This window comes from Leptodactylus fuscus, chromosome 6 (genome assembly GCF_031893055.1).
Source record: "Leptodactylus fuscus isolate aLepFus1 chromosome 6, aLepFus1.hap2, whole genome shotgun sequence".
Classification (NCBI taxonomy): Eukaryota; Metazoa; Chordata; class Amphibia; order Anura; family Leptodactylidae; genus Leptodactylus; species Leptodactylus fuscus.
Window position 1 is genome coordinate 89,151,723 of NC_134270.1, and position 25,443 is coordinate 89,177,165.

The 25,443-nt window shown below is 43.3% G+C and overlaps 1 protein-coding gene across 2 annotated transcripts in view; it reads left to right on the forward strand.

Moving 5' to 3' along the window:
• Positions 1-25,443, forward strand: part of SLC9A8 (solute carrier family 9 member A8) — a 324,107-nt gene that overhangs the window by 88,227 nt on the left and 210,437 nt on the right. For both annotated transcript variants that reach the window (XM_075276791.1, XM_075276792.1), the window contains exon 4: positions 13,266-13,324. In XM_075276791.1, coding sequence (XP_075132892.1) covers positions 13,266-13,324 — 59 coding nt within the window. The remainder of the gene's footprint in view (positions 1-13,265; positions 13,325-25,443) is intronic.

The following is a 25,443-nucleotide window of genomic DNA, read 5'->3' on the forward strand; positions in this document are numbered from 1 at the left end:
GTGCCATTATTAAGCAGTTTCTAAGCACTTTACCACTACCAGAATTAGATGAGTCTTCAGCTAGTGCATTACTTGATCCTATTTCACATGAGGAAATACGCTTAGCTCTGGCAACATTTCCTAAAGGCAAGAGCCCTGGCCCAGATGGCCTGCCGGTCTCTTATTATAGATGTTTTAGAGACACTTTGGTCCCCTATTTTTCCATTCTTTGCAACAACTTATTAGAGGGTGGTAAGTGGGCAAAACAATCTCAAGAGGCACAGATTAGTCTTATCCCCAAGGAAGGTAGAGATAGTAAATTTTGCAGCAATTACCGTCCAATATCATTATTGAATGTAGATTTAAAGCTGTGGGCCAAAATACTTACGCTACGGCTGCAACCTTTAATACCTGGTTTAGTAAATAAAGAACAATCTGGCTTCGTGAAAGGAAGGGAGGGTAGAGACAACTCAAGACGCCTGTTACATGCTATCCAAATGGCACATAAAAATAGAGTGCCTCTGGTGCTCCTCAGCATAGATGCTGAGAAAGCATTCGATCGTATAGATTGGCGCTTTATGACACTTACCTTGCAGAAATTTGGCATTCCAGACAATTTTGTTTCAGCTATTATGTCTATGTACTCGCAGCCACATGCAAGGATAAAAGTGAATGGCCTACTATCTGACTGCGTTGACATAGAACCCTAAACCCTGACATTTGTGGCTTCCCAGTAGGTAATGATAATCTCCAGTCTGTTGCATTTGCGGACGATGTATTGTTCCTGATTACAAATCCTCAAGATAGTGTGCCCCATTTAACATCGCTTCTGCAACACTATAGTGTGCTGACAGATTATAAAGTGAATTTTGCTAAATCCGAAATTCTCAAAGTAATACTCCCTCCTGAAGTAGTAGCCTCTGCTAAACTAAACTCCCCGTACAAATGGGCCACAAGAGAGATTAAGTACCTGGGGGTCCACCTCACATCAAAAATTGAGGACTTGTTTGCTAGGAATTACCTGCCTTTATTGAAATCGATTCTGGACTTACTGGTCTCTTATGACCTTCCCTACATTTCCTGGTTTGGCCGGAAAAACATCCTTCAGACTTATATTATCCCCAAACTGACATATATGTTGAGAATGCTTCCGATACCACTGCCGAAATCGTACCTCACAAAAATGCATGCGGCTTTCAGACAGTACGTATGGAAGAACAAACCGGCGAGACTGGCTCATCATCTCTTGCTTAGGAAAAAAGTGGACGGTGGAATACAGTTCCTTGATGTATTCACCATGTATAAAGCGAATTTGTTGAGCGTGTGGATCACGCTAGCTGCGCCCAAGAAGGATTGCGGAGTATGGGATCTAGTCCGAGACACATATGGTCAAGAGGCCACTCGACATCTGTGGTTGCCTGATCTCAACCTTCTCCGTAGCGATTCTTTTGACCCGCTTCTTAAAGGCCCTTGTTCGGTCTGGAGAGAAGTCGCAACCAAACTAAACCTACTCCCTTCGAAAGTCATGCCTGCATCTTTGACTCCACACCTCTCCTACCCCGGTCCTCAGCCCTATAGTGACTTTTGGTCTAACCTAGAGGGACGAAAATTGGGAGACCTCTTCTCCTTGTCTGGCCCAATTGCACTGGAGGACTTGCAAACGTTTATGCCGAAGTATCCTATCTCCTTTCTACACTATGCACACTTCACCAGCACAGTGAAAAAAATCTCAACCTCACCCAATTTGTTCCGAGACACAAAACCCGTAGAAAAAGCTTTGCTGTCTTCATTTAAACCCCTGAGAACCCTTTCTGCCTGTAAGACTTATTTGCACTCCATGAAACCATATGCCCCACCGAAATTTCTAACTGCTTGGGAAAGCGATCTCCAGACCACATTTTCAGAGGAAGACAAAGTTCAGATCCTGCAGAACTCACATGGTTTTACATCCTGTACAAGACTACAGGAGATGCACTACAAATTACTTAGCAGATGGTATAAAACCCCTGAGTGGCTGCATAGACATGGACTTGCAAATTCGAATCTCTGCTGGAGATGCGGTACTGAAATTGGCACTTACAAACATATATGGTGGTCTTGTGCCCAAATAACTGACTACTGGACGCAAATCCAAGATGTGATCCAAGAGGTCGCCCATCAGAACTTACTATTGAACCCGGCGTTGGTATGCCTTTCAGCTCCCTCTCCTGATCCTGACCTTCAAAGAAAAATCTTGCAACTCATCTCATTGAAATAGCAAAGTCCTTCATTCCACTCCACTGGCTCCAAACCACACCACCGGCTTTGCAACATTTCCTTCAAAAAGTTGACCAACTTGTGAGATTCCAGGAGCTGTCAAGCTGGGCAAACTTTTCACATGACAGATTTTTGAAAATTTGGTCGCCATGGCTGACATACAGGGGAACCAAAATATCAGTTGATTGATAGCAGTATTCAATATTGCACCTCTTTTCTCATCATGTACCCCCCCCTCGCCCCTCCCTCCCCCCCCTATTTTCTCTTACTTTTCTTTTCCTCTCCTATCCCCCATCTCCCCCTTCTTTACACCCCTCACTAACTGTACAAACCATACAATGTACTTAATTGTTTGTTTATTCTCATTTGTTGCTTTTTTGTTGCTTTTTTTTTTTTGTCGGCACCTAGGTGCCTACTTTGACTATTAACACCCGTGATATATAATGTTGTATACTCTGCAAAGATATTTTCTTGATGTGCATGATTTAAAATCTGCCTTGTTTCTTGAGCTGTAAATGTTTATAAAAATAATAAAATAAAATATGATTTACAAATAACAGCACGCATCCTTCTCGGTATGGAGTCTATAATGTTCTGTAGTGTAGACTCAGGGATTTTGATCCAATTCTCGAGTATCGGAGCCCAGGTTACGCAGATTCGTTGGGGGTGGTGAGTGATAGCGCAGGTTCCTTTCCAGCACATTCCAGTGTTTCGTGTGCTTCTCGTCGCACCTGGACACGACCATCACTCTGGAACAATGTGAAACATGATTCATCTGACCACATGACCTTTCTCCAATGCTCTAGGGTCCAATCCTTGTGGTCTCTGTCACCAATGGCTTTCGTGTGGCGACACAACTGTTGAGACCCATTCCTTTGAGTTCTTGTCGCATTGTTCGCTCCAAAATGTGTCGCTCCGTCGAGTTGAACATCTGTGTGAGCTCAAAGGTGGTTTTCCAGTGGTTATTCTTCACCAGTCGCTTTATGGACCTACAACCTTGAGTTTCGAGTATAGTCTTAAGCCCACACTTTCCACGGTTGGAGGGGGGTTCTCCACCATCTCGCCATGCTCGTATGATATGCTGAACAGTTCTCTGTCCGATAGCAGTTACTTCGGCGATCTCCTTGGTCGATTTGTTGGCCTAAGGACATCTATCAATCATAGGACATCTATGTAAAAGGACATCTATCATTTTTCTCCCTAACATGTAGGAATAGCCTTAAAGGGGTATTCCCACCTCACATACTCAGCAGTCTTCACTCTTGTAAAATCTTCTTTCTTCCTGGTTTCTTGCATCATTTGGTGGGCGGGGTTTCACAGGCAACCTGCCGTTTAGCTCCGCCCCCAAATTTGTATGTAGCTCCGCCCACCCACATTGGACTATGAAGTACAGGCAGCAGCAACTCCATTCTGTGTTACATACAGAGACTGCCTGTCTCTGCCATAATGAACACAACTGAATTAGCTAGCCTGATAACTGGGAGACCAGAAGAAATGAAAGCAGCTCCTCTATCTGAGTGCAGGACCTAGGTCACATGGTGTAGACACAGGATTAGCTAGATACACAGGCTCGCTCCCTGCACTTAGCCCCTCCTCCCTCCCCCCTGAGAGCAGCAGATACATCATTTGACTCAGGAGCAGCTAGGTCAGGGCTTTGGCCACAAAAAATTGAATAAAGTAAGATAGTGGACAGACAAAGCAGTTTTGCTGAAGCAGTGTATTTAGGAAAAGTCTTACATCCACATTAACAAGCAGTATAGATAGGATCCTTGTGATGGGACAACCCCTTTAAGAAAGGCTATTCTTCTTCTACGTTTAGAGGTCTTCTCTGCACCGCCATTCCCTAGATATTCCGGTTCCGGCACTGGAGGTGGTGCCCAGCACTCAAACATCACTGGGGGCGTCCCTAGTGCTGAGAGAAAAATGTCCAGTGACACTCTGTCTTCTTCTGGCACACCCTCTCCGAGACGTCTTCTTCCGATGTCTTATTCTGGCTTTAAATGGCACGCGTACAGAGCCGACTGCGCATGTCTGTGGCCATTTTCTTGTGGCCGCTTACACAGTGCTCTGCAAGAGTTTTCTAGCATCACTGGGGACGCCCCCATTGCTGTTTGAACGCTGGGCACCGCCCCCAGTGCTGCAAGAAAACTCATTAGCTTACTGAAGAAATCTGGGATATCTGGGAACGGCGGCGCGGAGAAGAATTCTAAAGGTAGGAGAAGAATAGCCTTACTTAAGGCTATTCCTACATGTTGGGGAGAAAAAATTCATTTTTAATGATTGAATCCCTTTAAAGGGGTTGTCCCACGTCGCATACTCACCAGTCTTCGTTGTTGCAAAATCTTCTGTCTTCCGGCTTTGTTGCGTCATTGGTGGGCGGGGTCACATATGCAAAGCCAAGCGGCGAGATGCCGCTGGCCCTGCGTGCGCGCTCACAGACCGTCTAGCCTTCACAATGCGAATACAGACCCGACAGGGTGCCGGGTCTGTATTCGCATTGTGAAGGCCAGACTGGTGTATGAGCATGCACGCAGGGCATCTCGCAGCTTGGCTTTGCATATGTGACCACGGAGCGGAATAACAACATCGCTTCTGTCGCTGCTTGCTTCATGCAGGGCAGAAGCATAGCGATGTTGCTGGCTTCACCTGTGCCGGCGTCTAACAGTCCCCAGCATCCGCCTCTCTATTTCAGCGGATGCCGGGGAGGGTTAGACGCCGGCACAGGTGAAGCCAGCAACATCGCCATGCTCCTGCCCTGCATGAAGCAAGCAGCGGCAGAAGCGATGTTGTTATTCCGCTTCTCCCCCCCCCCCCCCCCCCCCGGAATAACAACATCGCTTCTGCCGCTGCTTGCTTCATGCAGGGCAGAAGCATAGCGATGTTGCTGGCTTCACCTGTGCCGGCATCTAACCCTGTATTGACGGCCCCTTCCCCCAAAGGGTAAACTACCCCCCCCCCTCCCTCCAGGCTCGCTCCCGTGCACTCAGCCCCTCCTCCCTCCCCCCCTGAGAGCAGGCTGAAACATCACTTGACTCATGAGCAGCTAGGTCAGGGCTGTGGCCACAAAAAAATGAATAATATAGCGGCCAAACAAAGCAGTTTTGCTGAAGCAATGTATTTAGGAAAAGTCTTACATTCACATTAACAAGCATTATAGATAGGATCCTTGTGATGGGACAACCCCTTTAAGGCTATTCCTATGTGTTAGGGAGAAAAAATGGGGTTCAACTAATTGAATCCCTTTAAAGCATCTTAAAAACTGAATTATTCCGTTTAACAAATTGGTTTTGAAAAGTTTGTTTAACCCCTTACCGCCGATGGCACTTTTTGACTTCCTGACCAAGCTCGATTTTTCAAAACTGACATGTGTCACTTTATGTGGCAATCACTTTGGAACGCTTTAACTTACCAAAGTGATTATGAGATTGTTTTTTCGTAACACATTGTACTTCATGTTAGTGGTAAATTTTGGTTGATATGTTTTGTGTTTAATTATGAAAAAAAATCGGAAACTTGGTGGAAATTTTGAAAAATATGCATTTTATAAATTTTGAAATGATGTGCATTGCATACAGATAGTCAGACCGCCAAAATTATATTATAAATCTCATGTCCCAGATCTCTGCTTTATGTCGACATCAAACTTTAGTCACCCTTTTTTTTTTACGGACATTATAAGGTTTACAAGTGAAACAGCAATATTCAAAATTTTCAAGAAATTTCCAAAACCCATTTTTTAGGGGACTAATCCAGTTAATGAAGGGGTTTTGAAAGACCCTTGTATTAACCCCCCACCCTAAATCACCCCATTTTCAAAACTGCACCCCTTAAATAAGCCAAGTCAACATATACCTAGTAATTTAACCCTATAAGTGCTTAACAGCAATTAATACAAAATGGAGATGAAATTTTCAAATTTGATTTTATTTTACTAATATTTTCGTTTAGCCCTAGAATTTGCACATTCACAAGGGGTTAAAGGAGAAAACGCATCCCACAATTTGTTATGCAAGTTCTCCCGACTACCATAGTACCCCACTTGTGGGTGTAAACTAATATATGGACGCTCAGCGAGATGCAGAAGGGAAGGTGCACCAAGGAGCTTTTAGAGGGCAGATCAGGGCTGTGATCAGTTTCAGGAACCATGTCGTATTTACAAAGCCCTTGAGGTGTCAAAACAGTGGAAACCTCTAGAAAGTGACCCCATTTTGAAAACTGTACCCCTCAAAGAATTTATCAAGTGATATAGTGAGCATTAGTAACCCCGAAGTGAATATGTAAGCTGTGCGGAGTAAATTGGGTACACCAAATCCCATTCTATTTTCCCATTAGCTCCTATGACACGGACGGGGAAGAGGGCATTCTGGGGGATCAGCGCTGGTATATTATCTCATAAGCTCTAAATATGGGGTGTCCCCTGAAAACGCTCGCACAGCTTATACATTTCCTTCTAGTCGCAGCCGCATGTCCTAATGATTTGGCGACTTTTGGGGGGTTTTGTCTTCACATTGTACAAGCTAGATTTTTATTTTTATTTTCTGGCAATGTGGCCATATGAGGGCTTGGTGTTTGCAGTATTAGATGTAATTTTCAATGCCACCATTTTGGGGTGCCTGTAACTTATTGACTACATTTTATTAACTCTTTCTAGGTGGGGTGTAAAAGAAAACATCAATTCTGGCATTGCTTTTTAACTTTTATTTTTTTTCCCGTGCAGCGTACAGCATAAGTAACATGTTACCTTTATTCTGCGGGTCGGTACGGTTACGGCGATACCTCATTTATATTATTTTTTAATGCGTTGCTATTTGTGCAGAATAAAATTCAATTTAGGGAAAAAATTGTATTATTTTTGCATCGCCATCTTCTGAAAGGCATAACATTTTTATTTTTCACTAGACAGAGCTGGTTGAGGGCTTATTTTTTGTGGGATGACCTCTGCTTTTTATTGGTACCATTTTGGTTTTTATCTGACCATTTGATTACTTTTTATTGAACATTTTGTAAGGGAAAGGTGGTGAATAATCATTATTTTGTGCGGTTTTCTACGTTTTTTTTTTTTTTTACGACATTCGCTGTTCAGGTTAAATAATGTTTTAATTTTATTCAGATTATTACGGACGTTGTGATACCAAATATGTAATGTTTTTTTTCTCTATTTCTTTATTTTACATAAAACATTTTATATGGGGGAAAAAGGGATTTTTGGGGTTTTATTTATTTCTAATTTATATTAAACTTATTTAAACTTTTTTATTTTTACTTTTTTCTAACTTTTTTTTCTGTCACATTAACTCTTGGGTAATTTAAAACATTTCTAGTTATAGTTCTAGAGTTATTACTTCAGAAAGTGACATGTCAGATTTGAAAAATGGGGTTTGGTTCTTAAAGGGGTATTCCCACGTCGCATACTCACCAGTCTTCACTGCTGTAAAATCTTCTTTCTTCCTGGTTTCTTGCATCATTTGGTGGGTGGGGTTTCACATGCAACCTGTCGTTTAGCTCCACCCCCAAATTAGTGTGTAGCTCCGCCCACCGCATAGCATGATCCTATGGGGCGGCTGAAGGGCCTGTGATGTCATCAAAGGTTCTTAAACACTATATGCACAATATTGGACTATGAAGTACAGGCAGGAGCAACTCCATTCTGTGTTACATACAGATACTGCCTGTCTCTGCCATAATGAATAGAGATGAGCGAACACTGTTCGGATCAGCTGATCAGAACAGCACGCACCCATAAAAATGACCCTGGGCAAAGTCAGCGTCACAGGTGCTTCCATTCATTTCTATGGGTGCGTGATGTTCGGATCGGCTAATCCGAACAGTGTTCACTCATCTCTAATAATGAACACAATTGAATTAGCTAGCCTGATAACTGGGAGAACAGAAGACGTTCAGAAATGAAAGCAGCTCCTCTCCCCTATCTGAGTGCAGGAAGCTAGGTCACGTGGTACAGACACAGGAATAACTAGAAACACAGGCTCGCTCCTTGCACTTAGCCCCTCCTCCCTCCCCCCTGAGAGCAGGCAGATACATCACTTGACTTTTGAGCAGATAAGTCAAGGGCTGTGTCAACAATGAATTGAATAAAGTAAGATAGTGGACAAACAAAGCAGTTTTGCTGAAGCAGTGTATTTAGGAAATGTCTGACATCCACATTAACAAGCAGTATAGATAGAATCCTTGTGATGGGACAACCCCTTTAAGGTTATTTTTAGACGTGTTACAAGTCATTTTTAGGCCTTGTTCAGATGAATGAGTCTTGGCTGTGAAACACGGGCCGCTTGCGTGCAGGATTTCTTGGGCTCAACAGTAGATGGGAAGATTTGCATCATACCCATCTATGATGCTAGAAGTACTACTTACAGTATGGGACGAACTAGGAATTTGTCTTCTCCATACTGTTCATTATAGTAAATCCAGCCAACACAAGAACCAAGTTTCAAGTCCAAACCTCTGTTGTGTAAGTAAGTGCATAGATTGTTCGTTTTAAACATAGAGCAGGAATGAGGGAGGAGATGGAGGGAGGTGCATCACTGAGGAGAGTTTTATGGTTTAGATCAGGGGTAGGGAACGTACGGCTCTCCAGCTGTTGCAAAACTACAACTCCCAGCATGCATACTTGATCTGCTGTTCTTGGAACTCCCATGGAAGTGAATGGAGCATGTTGGGAATTGTAGTTTCACAGCAGCTGGAGAGCCGAAGGTTCCCTACCCCTGGTTTAGATCAATGATTCCCAACTGGGGCTCTGTTGAGACTTGCCAATCCAGAGGGAAAATGGCTGCATGATCTCTTAGAACTCCATTGGCATCGCAAGTGGCCCTTGCCTGTGGGCCACTGGGAAGAATTACTATTTGCCTGAAGCCACTAGGGAACCTTACTACTTGCCTAGAGTCGCTGTTGAGCCTTATTAGATTTCTGGAGACCTCTGCAGAGGCAACTGAGGAGCCTGGTGATGGTAAAAGGTGAATTTTTTTATGTGCTGAATGGAAGCTATAGGGTGTTGTAGCTGTAAGGGTGCATATACATGATGCAGTTGTGATGTTTTTAGAATTGCATCAAACCTGCAAATCAGAACACAATATGTATGCAGGTTTGATAGTAGGTTTGGTAGTTTTTGTTCTAGCTGTAAATTCAAAAACTGTACTGTTTTGGTTTTGATTGTTTTTTTTTTTTTTGGGGGGGGGGCGGTTGTAAAAAAAAAAAAGACAAAACAAGATGTCCGACTTTTCAAGCGGACAGAAAAACCCGATATGTAGGGTTTTTCTGTCCACTTGAAAAGTCGGACATCTTTACATGCGGACAGTGAAGGAAGGGCACGGAGTGCACCCGATGCCCATTTAAATAAATGACAGGTGTCACGGACACAGCTAGTGTCCGCTCCTAATGTCCGTTCCAGATTTTGAGCGGACACTACCTGTCGGACACAGACGGTAGTGTGAACGCCCCCTAATTATTTAAAACGGCAATGTAAAGATAGCGGAGTGCTTCCTCATATTCCACTCGCTACACTAAGTTTGCCTTTACCTGCCTAGACTCTCACACTAATAGCTCCATTTGGTAAAAGGAAAATGTTTGTTTTGGTACCGTGTTAGCCTCTTCCCCCCCTCCCTCCTGTAATTCTAGCCCTGTGTCCAGTTATAAATATGCAGCCTCTACAGAGTGTTTTTTAGTTATATCTGAAGAAGAAGCTCAGAGGAAAGCTTCGAAACGTCATATTCTGTCATCATTATGAGTTAGCCATTAAAAAAGGTATCACCTACTGAAGACTTGCAAAGTTTTTTTTGTTTTTTATACTAATAGCTCCAGGCACTGATAACTGCCTAAATTAACAGTACTATTAGCCTTGAATTCCTGGTTCTCATAGCTCTGGGAAATGCTAACTGCTTATCTTTTCAACAATCTTAGCTTCACTGATAACAGCCTGATACGTTTCCTTACTGCTCACTGCAAGTAATTCATCAGAGGCTTCTATAAGATAGCTTGCCACTTCCTAAAATAAGTGATCGTTTCAAAGCATGGAGAGCCTAATCACTGCCCGCTCCCCTCTTGGCATTTTTTTGCAGCCATGAGTGAGAGCGGAGACCTCAGATCTTTTGAAGGAGAGACTTTGCCCTCTCATTGGGGCTCTGGCCAATCAACATCCTGCCTTTCAGTCCTGGCTCCAGCACCTATTTCTCCTTCAGATCAGGCCATGCATGCACACTAAGTTTAACCCTTGCATGCAGCAAAGGAGATCGGCTCATTTTATAAGCCAAACCTCCACCATGTAAACTATATATATCCAGGACAAATATACAGAGCTAGTAAGCAGCCACTAAACGGTAGGTATACTGATGTTCCAATGCAGATAGAATACACTAGTGGTTGCAAACCTATGTATACCTGCCGTTTAGTGGCTGCTTACTAGCCCTGTATATATGTCCTGGATATATATAGTTTACATGGTGGAGGTTTGGCTTATATTGACACAGGAGCTGCTATTTATATTGACACAGGAGCTGAGAGGACAATAGAATATAAGAGCATCCTGTCTAATTTACACATTAGATCTGATATGGGGTGTTGAAGGGATTAGAGGAAAGGAGGGGGAGGATCCATGTTTATTTTTCCCCTTGACATCCTAGTAGCTTGAATACCTGTTTTGGCTAATATACCCCTAATCAGACCTATGCGACTATCTGTAGTCTAGCTATCCTACATTTTGATAGGTGATGGTGGTTCACTTGTGGGGGAGAAATTTTATATTAAATATTTTAGCGGGTATTAATAAAAGCTTTTGAGTTTTAATTTGCTACCCTATATTTTTGGATACTCACTTTATCCCCTGTTTTTTTTTTCCAAAAATATTAGTTTATAGGGAAACTCATGAAATATTTCTTGTTATACTGAGACCCATAATTTTACCACAAAAAACTGGGAAAACTTATTGACTCGAGAATAAGCCAAGGGGGAGAAAATGCAGCAGCTACTGGAAAATTTCAAAAATTAAAATGGCCGGAATTCTTGGGTGCAGTAGATGCTGGGGAAGGGGAGGGGGTGTTTTGGTTGCCTATCTGCCCCTTCCCTGAGCTTGAGGACTGGGGGTTTTTCCCCCCACTGGAACTCAGCCTTAACCCCTTCCCGACAGAATAGGAGCACTGCAGATACCCTATATTCAGTAGACTGGGCACTTTCAGACACGGGGATACCTATTGTGTATGTGTTTCACAGTAATTTTCTACTTTGAGGGCAGGTTCACACCAGCGCCCAATCTCCGTTATGCAGGTTTCCGTTTCCTGCCCGAGAAACTGGGCAGGAGACAGAAACCAGCAGGCAGTTTTCAAACCCATTCATGGCATGTGATTGGGGGGGGTCTGCGTTCTTGAAAATTACCGTAATGACTTGAGTAGAAGCCGAGGCGCACTTTTTCAGCACAAAGACTGTGCTGAAAAACTTGGTTTATACTCGAGTGTATATGGTAAATGGGAAACCAGTGCAGTTACTGGCACATGGTAGAGACATAACAGTAGTGGTTCAAAAGAAGTAATAGTTTTGCAGTTGCTATCAAAATAGATTAAAGAGGTGAGACATTGGTGAATGGAGTGATGAGTTACACTAGTTTCACACTTGTGTTGGGGGTATGTTCTTCGGATCCACTTGGGGACCAGAAAAACCTAAACCCAATCCACTTAAAATGCAGTTACAGGCAAATACCCAGCAGAACCCATTATAATCTAGGGGTCTGCGACTTTCCGCCCAAATAATGTAGAGATAAAAGTCCTGCTTGCAGGACTTTTCTCTCCACATTTTTCTACCAGAATCCCCGAAATGGTGAACAAACGCAAATGTGAACCTAGTTTTACAGTTACATAGTAGATGAGGTTGGATGAAGACATCAGTTCATCAAGTCCAACCTATAACCCTACAGTACCCTACAGTGTTGATCCAAAGGAAGGCAAAAAAAAACCTCATTGCCCTATTTTTGAGGAAAAATTCCTGCACGACTCCAATCTGGCAATCTATATGAAACCCTGGATCATCTAGTCCTTAACAGAATCTAGAACACATAATCTGTAATATTGTTCTGTTTGAGAAAGACATCCAAGCCCTCTTTGAGCTTGTTCAATAAATCCACCATCACCACTTCCAGGGGAAGAGAGTTCCATAACCTCGCTGTTCTTACAGTAAAGAATCTCTTTCTATGTTGCTGGTGAAACTTTCTCTCTTCCATTCTTAGGGGATGTCCTCTTGTCACTGGCCTAGGTGTTAAAAAGATTATTAGAAATTTCTTTGTGCTGCCCCATCATGTATTTGTTTATTGTTAACAATTCTTCCCATAGACGTCTTTTTTTTTTTTTTCTAAACTGAATAATTCCAAATTTGTTAAACTCTCGTACTTCAATCCACCCATTCTCTTAATAATTTTGGTTGCCCTTTTCTGCACTTTCTCTAGTTCAGTTATGTTTTTCTTGTATACGGGGGCCCAAAATTGCTGTAATAGTCTGTGTGGCCGTACAAGTGATTTGAATAGCGGCATAACTATGTTCTTCTCATGAGAATCTATACCTCGTATGATGCATCCCATGATTTTGTTTACCTTGGCGGAAGCTGCCTGGCACTGGTCACTAAGTTTACTGTCCACCAAAATCTCAAAGTCTTTTTCAGTGCCATTCTTATGCAGTAAATTTAGTATTAAGTACATAATCATTAATTTTATTTCTTTGACCAAAATGCATAACTTTACATTTGTAAACATTAAACTTTGTTTGCCAAGTCTCTGCCCTAGTTCCACCCACAGTAATCAAGATGAGAATGAATCAGAGCAACAATGAGATTTTTATCTGTTTCCAAATTAAGACAAGGGCAGATTCTGAAGGTATTTTGAGATGCAGGTAGCATGGGAGTGCATGGGATTGTATCTAAAGAGTGAATAACTCATACTGTATGTAAATTTAATATAGCCTCAAGACAACAGTCATGCTTCCTAGGAGCAAAGATAGTATGGAAGAGTCCACTCTAACACTCATCATGCTGTTTGATTCCAGGAATCTTGATGGGAGCAGTGATCAAAATCATCGAGTCTCAGAAGCTGGCAAACTGGAAGGTATGCGATAACACATAAATGTGCAACTGAGCTATATTATATATATATATATATATATTGGAGCAAGTCCAGAGAAGAGCAACCAAAATGGTGGAAGGTCTGCAAACCATGTCCTATGAGGAGCGGCTAAAAGAATTGGGATTGTTTAGTTTGCAGAAGAGAAGGCTGAGGGGAGATTTAATAGCAGTCTACAAATATCTGAAAGGTAGTCACAGTGCAGAGGGATCTACCCTATTCTCATTAGCACAAGGAAGTACAAGAAGCAATGGGATGAAACTAAAGGGAAAGAAATACAGATTAGACATTAGGAAAAACTTTCTGACAGTGAGGGTAGTGAGAGAGTGGAATAGACTGCCACAGGAGGTGGTGGGCCCTCCATCAATGGAAATCTTCAAGCGGAATCTGGATAAACATATGCTGGGATGATTTAGGAAGACCTGCACTCGCAGGGGGTTGGACCCGATGGCCCTTGAGGTCCCTTCCAACTCTACCAAAAAGAAAGAAAAAAAAAGAGCTGGGAGACTGGTCATTCTCACTGGCTCATATTTCCCTGTTCCTAGCAATGAGTTAGTTTACAGTAGTTTATGGGAAATAATCACATATTTAGATTCATTGATGTATTGTTTCAGTATGCAGGCAATTATTCCCAAAATAACTGAAACAGAAAGTCTTTACAATTAACCAACGTGAATTTACTCTCATTGGTTGCTTTGGCAGTGTTAAACCAGACTCAACTTAAAAGTACAGTGTGATGGTGACGAGAGAGCAGCTTACCTGTTGAGGATTAGTTATTAAATGGCCACATTACAGTGTGTAACCCACGCTGGCCTGTATTTAATGCATTACACATAATGCTTTTTTATGTATCATTCAGTGTATATAGCAGAAATACAGGAGCAGGTTGCCTAATGTATTATATACCAGTTTATAAGTAAATTAATAGTAATTAAAAGTTTTACTATGTATCTGAAGCCTTAACCCATTGCTCTGCACTGTCAGCAGAAGGTTGATACAGTACTGGGAGAATGGGGGATACTGTATAGTTGACAAAGCACATGTCCTTTCCATATAGAATATACTGTGCACACCTGTGCACACCCTCAAACTAGTGGTGCCCGATAGTATATAGAATAGTACAAATGGCTTCCCTAACAGTATATACTACAGGGTAAGCTATGTGTACTGCACTGTATACAGTATTTACTATGGGAACAACACTGTACACTCTGTACTCTGTAAACTGTAATCCTCTCAGTATATACTGTATACAGAGCTGTACACTTGGCTCTCCTTGCTCTTATAGTTTATACTGTGCACACCACTGTCCTTAAAGACATATGCAGACTGCTACATGGGATACATACATAAAAAGTTTACAGATTATTGAATGGGATACGTACTTAAGGCATGTGCAGACTATTACATGGGAATTTGGACTTTAAAACCTATGTCTGCCATTAAATACCATATTTTGCAGACTAGAAACACTTTTACGGAGGAAAAACCTTGCTAAAAGGTGCCTATAAATTTCAAAGTGGGAAAGTCACTCAAATTTTGAAAGGACATCACAGAAGGGAGTGGCTTAAACCTAACTTTTAATAAGGTAATTAATAAAAATGGTCTGGCTGTGTAAGAAGTGTATATATGTCACTTCTCCCTCCCCCACCCCCAAAGATATACAGTGGGGCAAAAAAGTATTTAGTCAGTCACCAATAGTGCAAGTTCCACCACTTAAAAAGATGAGAGGCGTCTGTAATTTACATCATAGGTAGACCTCAACTATGAGAGACAAAATGAGAAAACAAATCCAGAAAATCACATTGTCTGATTTTGTAAGAATTTATTTGCAAATTATGGTGGAAAATAAGTATTTGGTCACCTACAATCAATCAAGATTTCTGGCTCTCACAGACCTGTAACATCTTCTTTAAGAGTCTCCTCTTTCCTCCACTCATTACCTGTAGTAATGGCACCTGTTTAAACTTGTTATCAGTATAAAAAGACACCTGTGCACACCCTCAAACAGTCAGACTCCAAACTCCACTATGGTGAAGACCAAAGAGCTGTCAAAGGACACCAGAAACAAGCCCTGCACCAGGCTGGGAAGACTGAATCTGCAATAGGCAACCAGCTTGGATTGAAGAAATCAACTGTGGGAGCAATAATTAGAAAATGGAAGACATACAAGACCACTGATAATCTCCCTCAATCTGGGGCTCCACGCAAAATCTCACCCCGTGGGGTCAAAATGATCACAAGAACGGTGAGCAAAAATCCCAGAACCACGCGGGGGGACCTAGTGAATGAACTGCAGAGAGCTGGGACCAATGTAACAAAGCCTACCATCAGTAACACACTACGCGGCCAGGGACTCAGATCCTGCAGTGCCAGACGTGTCCCACTGCTTAAGCCAGTACATGTCCAGGCCCGTCTGAAGTTTGCTAGAGAGCATTTGGATGATCCAGAAGAGTATTGGGAGAATGTCCTATGGTCTGATGAAACCAAACTGGAACTGTTTGGTAGAAACACAACTTTTCGTCTTTGGAGGAAAGAGAATACTGAGTTGCATCCATCAAACACCATACCTACTGTAAAGCATGGGGGTGGAAACATCATGCTTTGGGGCTGTTTCTCTGCAAAGGGGCCAGGACGACTCACCTGGGTACATGAAAGAATGAATGGGGCTACGTATCGTGAGATTTTGTGTGCAAACCTCCTTCTATCAGCAAGGGCATTGAAGATGAAACGTGGCTGAGTCTTTCAACATGACAATGATCCAAAGCACACCGCCAGGGCAACGAAGGAGTGGCTTTGTAAGAAGCATTTCAAGGTCCTGGAGTGGCCTAGCCAGTCTCCAGATCTCAACCCTATAGAAAACCTTTGGAGGGAGTTGAAAGTCCGTGTTGCCAAGCGACAGCCCCAAAACATCACTGCTCTAGAGGAGATCTGCATGGAGGAATGGGCCAACATACCAACAACAGTGTGTGCCAACCTTGTGAAGACTTACAGAAAATGTTTGACCTCTGTCATTGCCAACAAAGGATATATAACAAAGTATTGAGATGAAATTTTGTTACTGACCAAATACTTATTTTCCACCATAATTTGCAAATAAATTCTTACAAAATCAGACAATGTGATTTTCTGGATTTGTTTTCTCATTTTGTCTCTCATAGTTGAGGTCTACCTATGATGTAAATTACAGACGCCTCTCATCTTTTTAAGTGGTGACTGCACTATTGGTGACTGACTAAATACTTTTTTGCCCCACTGTAACTGAGGTGATGTTTTTACATATAGTGCATATTTGGTTACTAGCTTTTACCTGCGACTTCGTCTGCGGTGATTTGAGAATTGGGCGGACACAGACGTGTGAAACTGTAAAAGTGTGTATGTAGTAATACAGACAATTTGTTGTTATTTTTGGAGGCTCTTTATTTTTTTACTTTCAGCTGGTCTATGGTAAAGTAGACATGTACATACTGGACCTTTTTTATGCTCTCGGCTGCAAAACCTTTTTTTTTTTTTTTTTTAAACCAGACACAGAGTCGTACATGCAGGACTCTGTGTCTGTCTGATTTTCAAAAAAACGGTTTTGTGGCGGAGAGCATAAAATGCTCACCGCCGTTCATGGCCGGACCCGGTGTGACAGGTTTCCGGCTTCTGCATGCAGAAGATGGAAACCTAATACGGAGTGCCGAACGGAAGTGTGAACCCAGCATCAGCCGCGCTTGGGGGCGAACTGTGTGACAACAGAAGATGGAACCGCATGAACGGAGAGCAGACGGTGGTGTGAACTGAGTGTACGGGAGCCTTGACACGGAGAGAACGCGTGTGTATTTGTGTAAAATACACGTGTAAAATTAAGACTCCTATTGACTTCAATGACATTTTACAGGCATGTAAAAAATATCATTGAAGTGAATGGGAGTCTTAATTTGACACGTGTATTTTTACATGTGTATTTTGGCAAAATACATGCGGGTTTACACCTTGTGAAGGCTACCTAAGGGTTTTTTTTTTGCAACCACAATATAGCGGGTCAAGATTAATGGTAGATATAGCATTCTGGGTATTGGTTAGATGAGCTTTTATTGAAATGATGGTCCAAAGTGTGAACCAAAATGGTGGTTTGTTACGTGCGAGTGTGACATTGAGGGTGTAGGGCAAATAGTTTATTAGTAGACGGGGCGTTTTTGGGCAGAATGGCAACTAATATGCATATGCATCACAGTAGTTTGGAGTTTTATATGTGTTGTTGGATGATTTTTTGATATTTTTATTGTTTTCTCTTTTTTTTAACGTTTTTCTTCGTTCCACTGAGGGGTGTGAACCTGCAATCATTTGATTGCAAGCCTCCATAGTAGGCAATCCAAGTGTATTGCTGTCTATGAGAGATTGTGTGCCTTACTATCGCGGCTGGGCTATGGACAGGATAGTAGTATTGTAAACACAGGCGTGGGAGCATTCAGTATGGAACAGGTCAGCTCCTGTGAGGTCAGCAGGCAGGAGCCGGTCTGCAACATTGAAGGTAAGGGGAAGGGGTGTTTGAAGGAGAGGGGGGTCAAATGTTAATGCCTGCAATCCCAGTCCATTTTGATTGCAGGCAGGAGCAACAGGGCGTGAGTGAGTAGAGTGAGGGCTACTCCTGAGGCGACAGTAAGGAGTGTGCAGGCAGGTTGTGACAGGAAATGCAAGGCAGTGTGTGTGAGTCTATAGCTGGAGCTAGGAGTCCTGCTTTTGTGAGTCTCCTGCTAGGAAGTCATGTTGTTTAGTGGCACCAAAAGTAGCCTATGTTTCAATCCCAAGTGAAAACTATGTTTGTGGAAAATTTCACGCAAATCCGTCAAGGCGTTTTAGCGTGATTGAGGAACAAACATCCAAATTCACAAACATGCAAACATTCAAACACACAAACTTTCACATTTAGTAGGAACTTTCACATTTAGTAGGATAAGATTACCTATCACTCTCACCTGCACACATTCTATTACTTGTAATGCGGATATTTGTTCAAGTTACCACCATCCTAATTAAGGAGGCAAGGGCAGCAATGAACTGACTGCCCTCCTAAATTGTAATGGGTCAGTGGACTGGATAATATATTCACTGAAAACAACCACTATGGAGGGTTTTCTGCCTTACACTTTTAACACACTGGGATAAAACTTACCAGGATTTTCAAAAACTAAGCCCCTTTGAGACACCAAGAGAACATATGTGTTCTATATAGTCTTATATGGTGTCCATCAGCATATTAGGATAGTAACAGCTGGTTGAAATAAGGAGATATGTCCTACATTCAGAATTCAGTAGGCAGCCAGGATAGCATATATTCTCTACACATTCTATCAAGCAACCCCCGTCATGTTTTATGCTTAACTGGTTAACGACCGCTGGCCGTATATATAGAGCCAGTGATCGTTTTACCGATTGTAAAAATACGGCCTGTCTTTAGACTCCATTTTAGAGGGGATTGCGCCCCCCCCCCCCCCCCGTGACAGTCCCGCCCCCACTACTGGCGCGGGACTTAGTGAACATGCCGAGGACCGATCTGATTGGTCCCCGGTCACGTGATCGCTGTGACAGCAAGTCACAGCGATCCCTTCTATTTACTGTATGACGGCTGCGTCTTAAGTCTCCTCCTTCTCCTCTTCTCCTCACACTTAGTATCTTTGTGAGGAGAAGAGAAGAAGAAGAGAGCTCTTAAAACTAATAAAACACTAATACATTGTTTCAACTGCCCCAAAACCCCTAATTCCCACCCCATATATCATCTTATCCACCCCACCTCCCGATATAGCGGTCACCAACCAAGAGGAAAATGAGACTCCATGGACTGTTATACCCCAAACCAACCGCCCCGCCCCACCCCACCTCCCCATATAGCAGTCACCAACTAAGAGGAAGACGAGACTCCATGGACTGTTATAACCCAAACCACCCACCCACCCCCCCCCCATACACACGTAATGACTTATTCCTTAGTAAATCCCTCAGGCTGCTCGCCCTTATGTAGACTTGGATCCAGCAGGCAGGTACGGCCTCCCCTGCTGCTCTGTCTCATGGTGGCCTACAATTCTCACACACCTCTAGGCCTGATAATAGGCAGGGGAGGGGGGGTAGGCTTACTTCTGTCACCACAGTGCATTTTTCAGGCCATTCCACCGGTACCCTCACTCACATTCTCCTCATTTGAAGTCCATGCTATCACACTTTTCCGCCCACTCTCCTTATGTGTAGCTGTGATCTACCATCCACCTGGCTCACCCTACCAATTTTTGGACCACTTTGCTTCTTGGCTTCCCCACTTTTTATCCTGTGACATTCCTACCCTCATCATGGGTGACTTTAACATCCCTATTGACACCCCTGTCTCCCCAGCTGCCTCACAGTTTCTCTCATTAACCACTTCTTTTGGTCTTTCACAATGTTCTTCTTCTGCCACACATGTAGGTGGAAACACGATTGATCTGGTCTTCCATCGACTCCTCACAGTTTGTAAATTTACTAACTCTTCTCTGCCCCTCTCTGATCATAATCTTCTGTCTCTCACCATCAGTTCTCTCTCCCCTTCACAAGATACCCCTACCAATCACACATATAGGAATTTGCGTGCTATCGACACCCAGCACCTCTCAGATACTCTACAATCCTCTCTGTCCCCCATCTCCTCAATCTCCTGTTCTAATCTGGCCACCAGTCACTATAATGAAACCCTTAAAAATGCATTGGATGAGGTGGCTCCCCCCTCCACTCGTAAAGTCCCACAAAGGAGGCAGCAACCCTGGCACACGGCACAGACACGATTTCTTCAGCGGTGCTCTAGGTGTGCCGAACGTCTCTGGAGAATATCACGTTCACCTGCAGATTTCCTCCACTTCAAATTTATGCTTAAAACATATAGTTCTGCCCTTTAACACACCAAACAAGACTATTTCACCACCTTCATCTCCTCTCTCTCCAGCAACCCTAAAAGGCTTTTTGAAACTTTTCAATCCTTACTCACACTCAAGGTGCGGACGCCATTCACAGACCTTAGTGCCGATGACCTTGCCACTTATTTCCATGATAAAATTGATAAGATCCGTTAAGAAATTACTGCCCAAGCTCCAGGTGGCATTGATCCCATCACCTACCATATTACTAATCCCTTCACCAACCGCACTTCAGACTGTCCATTCTCATCTTTTGAACCTGTTACAGAAGAGGAAGTCTCCCAGCTACTTTCTTCATCTCGCCCTACAACCTGCAGTAGTGACCACTTCCCCTCACACCTTCTCCAATCTTTGTCGCCTGCTGTCACGACTTACCTTACTAAAATATTTAACCTCTCTCTCTTCTGGAATCTTCCCATCCTCCTTCAAGCATGCTGTTATAACCCCGCTATTGAAAAAACCCTCCCTGGACCCATCCTGTGCTGTTAACTATCGACCCGTCTCTAACCTCCCCTTCATCTCTAAACTCTTAGAACACCTGGTCTATTCTCGTTTAATCCGCTATCTCTCTGCTAACTCTCTGCTTGACCCCTTGCAATCTGGTTTCCGCGCTCTGCACTCTACTGAAACGGCTCTCACAAAAGTCTCCAATGATCTCCTAATGGCTAAATCCAATGGTGACTTCTCTCTTCTTATTCTTCTGGACCTCTCTGCAGCTTTTGACACTGTTGACCGTCAACTCCTCCTCACTATGCTCCGCTCAGTCGGCCTCAACAACAACGACACTACGCTCTCCTGGTTCTCCTCTTATCTCTCAGACCACACTTTCAGTGTATCATTTGCGGGCTCTGTTTCCTCCCCTCTTTCCTTTGCTCTTGGGGTTCCTCAGGGCTCGGTCCTAGGCCCCCCTGCTCTTTTCTCTCTACACAGCCCCCATTGGACAAACCATCTCCAGATTTAGCTTCAGGTACCATCTTTATGCTGATGACACTCAATTATATACATCCTCCCGTGACATCACCCCTGTACTCATACAGAACACCAGCAACTGTCTCTCTGCTGTCTCAAATATCATGTCCTCACTCTATCTGAAACTAAATCTCTCCAAGACTGAACTACTACTGTTTCCACCATCTAACAGATCTGTCCCTGATATATCCATTGTAGTCTCAGGCCTTACTATAACTCCTAGGCAGCAGGCCCGCTGCCTCGGGGTCATGTTTGACCTTACCTTCACCCCTCATATTGAATCACTTGCGTGTTTATGTCACTTCCACCTCAAAAATATCTCCAGAATACGCCCTTTCCTTACCAGAGATACACTAAAGACACTCATTGTCTCTCTGATTCATTCTCGCCTTGACTACTGTAACTCCTTACTAAACGGTCTTCCCCTCACTTAACTCTCCCCTCTACAATCTATTCTGAATGCAGCTGCCAGGCTCATCTATCAGTCTAGACGCTACAGCGATGCCTCCGGTCTGTGCCAGTCGCTACATTGGCTGCCTATTCATTATAGAATAAAATATAAAATTATCACTCTCATCCACAAGGCTCTCCATAATGCCACACCTCCATACATTTCCTCCCTCATCTCTGTCTACCGCCCAACCCGTGTTCTCCGTTCACTCAATGACCTAACACTTACATCCTCTATTATCAGAACCTCCCACACTCGTATACAAGACTTCTCCCGAGCTGCACCACTTCTCTGGAATGCTCTTCCCCGGACAATCAGATTAACTCCCAATTTCTACAGTTTCAAACGCAAACTAAAGACGCATCTTTTCAGACAAGCCTTTCACAATTTCTAACGTAAACCCTTCCATACTATAATTAGAATCCACAAAATTTAACCCTCCTCTGTCCCCGCTCCCATATTTCCCCACATGATATGATGTCATTTCAGGCTAACTTTATCGGTCCAAGCTCCATCCACATGTTACACGACAGGACACGACTGGTGACGGCTCATAAAGTTTTATGTTTGTGTAATGACAGTAACCTCTATTACAAAAGTGTCTGACCTCTGCATAAGCAATGCCGCCCCTGCTACCTCTTGTGTCACCACCTCTACCTCATAGATTGTAAGCTCTTGCGAGCAGGGCCCTCAGTCCCATTGTGTGAAATGACTTTCTTTGTAATGTATCTTTGTCTGTATTTGAACCCTACAAATTGTACAGCGCTACGGAATATGTTGGCGCTATATAAATAAAATGTATTATTATTATTATTATTATTAGGGGTGTAGGGAAACATAATCCACTGTCTCTCAGCATAAAATGGCTGGGTCCTGGTTTAGCATTAACTGCATCATCTGCTGTATGCAAAGTGCTCCTTGCAGGAGTTACACACAGACAGACCATTTTTTTTTTATTAATGATCTTATTAAAAGTTATGTTTTAAAAAGTGCCTGTTATAATCAGCAGTGTCCAAACTCTTAATTGACCGCTTACTTATCGGGAGTATATTATTGGGCATAGTAGTGTGTACAGTGGCCACCATGGGGCATCATACTGTGTGTGCAGGGGCTACTATGGGGCAAAATATTGTGTGTGCAGGGGGTCACTATGGGGCATAGTACTGTGTCTGTGCATGGCCCACTAAATGACATAATACTGTGTGTGCAGTGACCACTTATGGGGCGTTATACTGTGTGGAGGGGCCAAAATGGGACATTATAGTGTATGTAAATGGGGTGTTATACTGTGTGAGGCCCAGGAAATGGGGCTTAACTATGAGGTATTCAATGAGTCAATCAAATCCTTCTATGCCTGAACTTTTTCAGTATTATGCTTTTGTATGATGTACTTTTTCAGGAATGTTTTCTTGATTTTTAGCTAGGGATTCGCAATGAATGGGGAATCTTAACATTGGTTTGCAAGCCTGCATACTTTGGCCCAGAGCCGGCTCCAGGTTTTTGTGGGCCCCTGGCTGACAGAGGCTCAGTGGGCCGCTTTTGGAGCACCCAAATGAGTGTTTCTTTTTTTTATTTTTTTTATCATTAAAGTTAATTGAAATTTTTCAAACAAATTTTAACACAAAAAGAAAAAGACAAAAAACAAAACGAAAGAGGGGAAGGGGAGGGGAGAACGGGGAGTAGGTGAGAGTGCGCTGAAACGGAACAAGTCTCTGAGGTGAAGAGAAAAAAAAAAAAAGGGGGCGAAGTCCAAGAGGCAGTTAACAGGTTGGGAAAGAAGAAGGGACCTAGAAGGGGGAAAGGAAGGTGCAGGACGGCTCTGGCGCAGCAGAACCAATATATCAATGCAAATAATACATCAGAACAAAGTATGAGAATCTGATGCAGCAGACTCAACAAATCAATAAGAAAAAACAAAACAAAAAAAAACGATACAGTATAAGAATACAAGACAGAGCATAAACGATAAAAAATGTGATTAATATTCCAGAACAATGAAAAACAAACAGACGTCAGACAGGAGACACAGAGGGGAAAGAGGGAGCAGAAGTCAGCAGAATAATAGAAATGGTTCCAAAGAAGCCAAGTCTGTTGATGTCTGGAATCTTCTGGATGTAGTTCAGCAACCAAAGTCTCCATCGTGCGGATCGACAGAACCTCATTCAGCCAGGCGAGAAGGGAAGGAGGGGATGTGGACTTCCACAGCCTAGGGATAACAGAGCGAGCCGCCACTAACAATAAGCCTAGGAGTCTGCGAGTAGGCTTGCGGAACTTCCGGGGAAATATGGAGGGGAGCAGCGGAACCGGGTCCTCCACCAGATCGATTCCTGTAACCTGCAGTATAACACCTCTGACTCCAGTCCAAAAGGGACGCAAAAGGGGGCAGCCCCACCATATGTGGGTCATTGTGCCACGCTCCGTAAGACACCTCCAACATCTACCGTGTTTCCCCGAAAGTAAGGCATGGCAGACATTTTGCTGCCTTGCCTAATATAAGGCGCTCCCCCAAAAGTAAGACGTAGTGAATAGAAATGAATGGAAGTAGCCGGCAAGCGGGGGGTTAATCGCCGTGCTGGGCACTTCCATTCATTTCTATGGGACCGTGTGTGGGCACCGACCGGAGGCATTAGCGCTGGATGTCTGCTGACACCAGCAGACACCAGGCGGCTATGGCGGCCACCCGACTCCCGCAGCAGACATCCAGCGCTAATGCCTCCGGTCGGTGCCCACACCGACCGTGGGCAATAACCCTTCTGGCACCGGTGATCGCCGGCACCTGGAGCATCCTTGTAAAGGCTCCCCGGCCTGTCTGCAGTGGGAGAAATGACGATTTTTTTGCAATGCAATGCAATTGCAAAGGTCTGATCACTAATGCATTGCATTGCATTAGTGATCAGACCTTTGCAAATGCATTGCAATTTCAAAGGTCTGATCACTAATGCAATGCATTGCATTAGTGTCAGACCTTTGCAATTGCATTGCAAAAAATCGTCATTTCTTTTGAAGACAGGTTGCCTGTCTGTAATGTATTACATGGGGTTAATAAATGCAAAAAAAGAAATATATATATACATACATATACATATACATATATATATATATATATATATATATATATATATATACACATACATATACACTTACCGGCCACTTTATTAGGTACACCATGCTAGTAACAGGTTGGACCCACTTTTGCCTTCAGAACTGCCTCAATTCTTCGTGGCGTAGATTCAACAAGGTGCTGGAAGCATTCCTCAGAGATTTTGGTCCATATTGACATGATGGCATCACACAGTTGCCACAGATTTGTCGGCTGCACATCCATGATGCGAATCTCCCGTTCCACCACATCCCAAAGATGCTCTATTGGATTGAGATCTGGTGACTGTGGAAGCCATTGGAGTACAGTGAACTCATTGTCATGTTCAAGAAACCAGTCTGAGATGATTCCAGCTTTATGACATGGCGCATTATCCTGCTGAAAGTAGCCATCAGATGTTGGGTACATTGTAGTCATAAAGGGATGGACATGGTCAGCAACAATACTCAGGTAGGCTTTGGCGTTGCAACGATGCTCAATTGGTACCAAGGGGCCCAAAGAGTGCCAAGAAAATATTCCCCACACCATGACACCACCACCACCAGCCTGAACCGTTGATACAAGGCAGGATGGATCCATGCTTTCATGTTGTTGACACCAAATTCTGACCCTACCATCCGAATGTCGCAGCAGAAATCGAGACTCATCAGACCAGGCAACG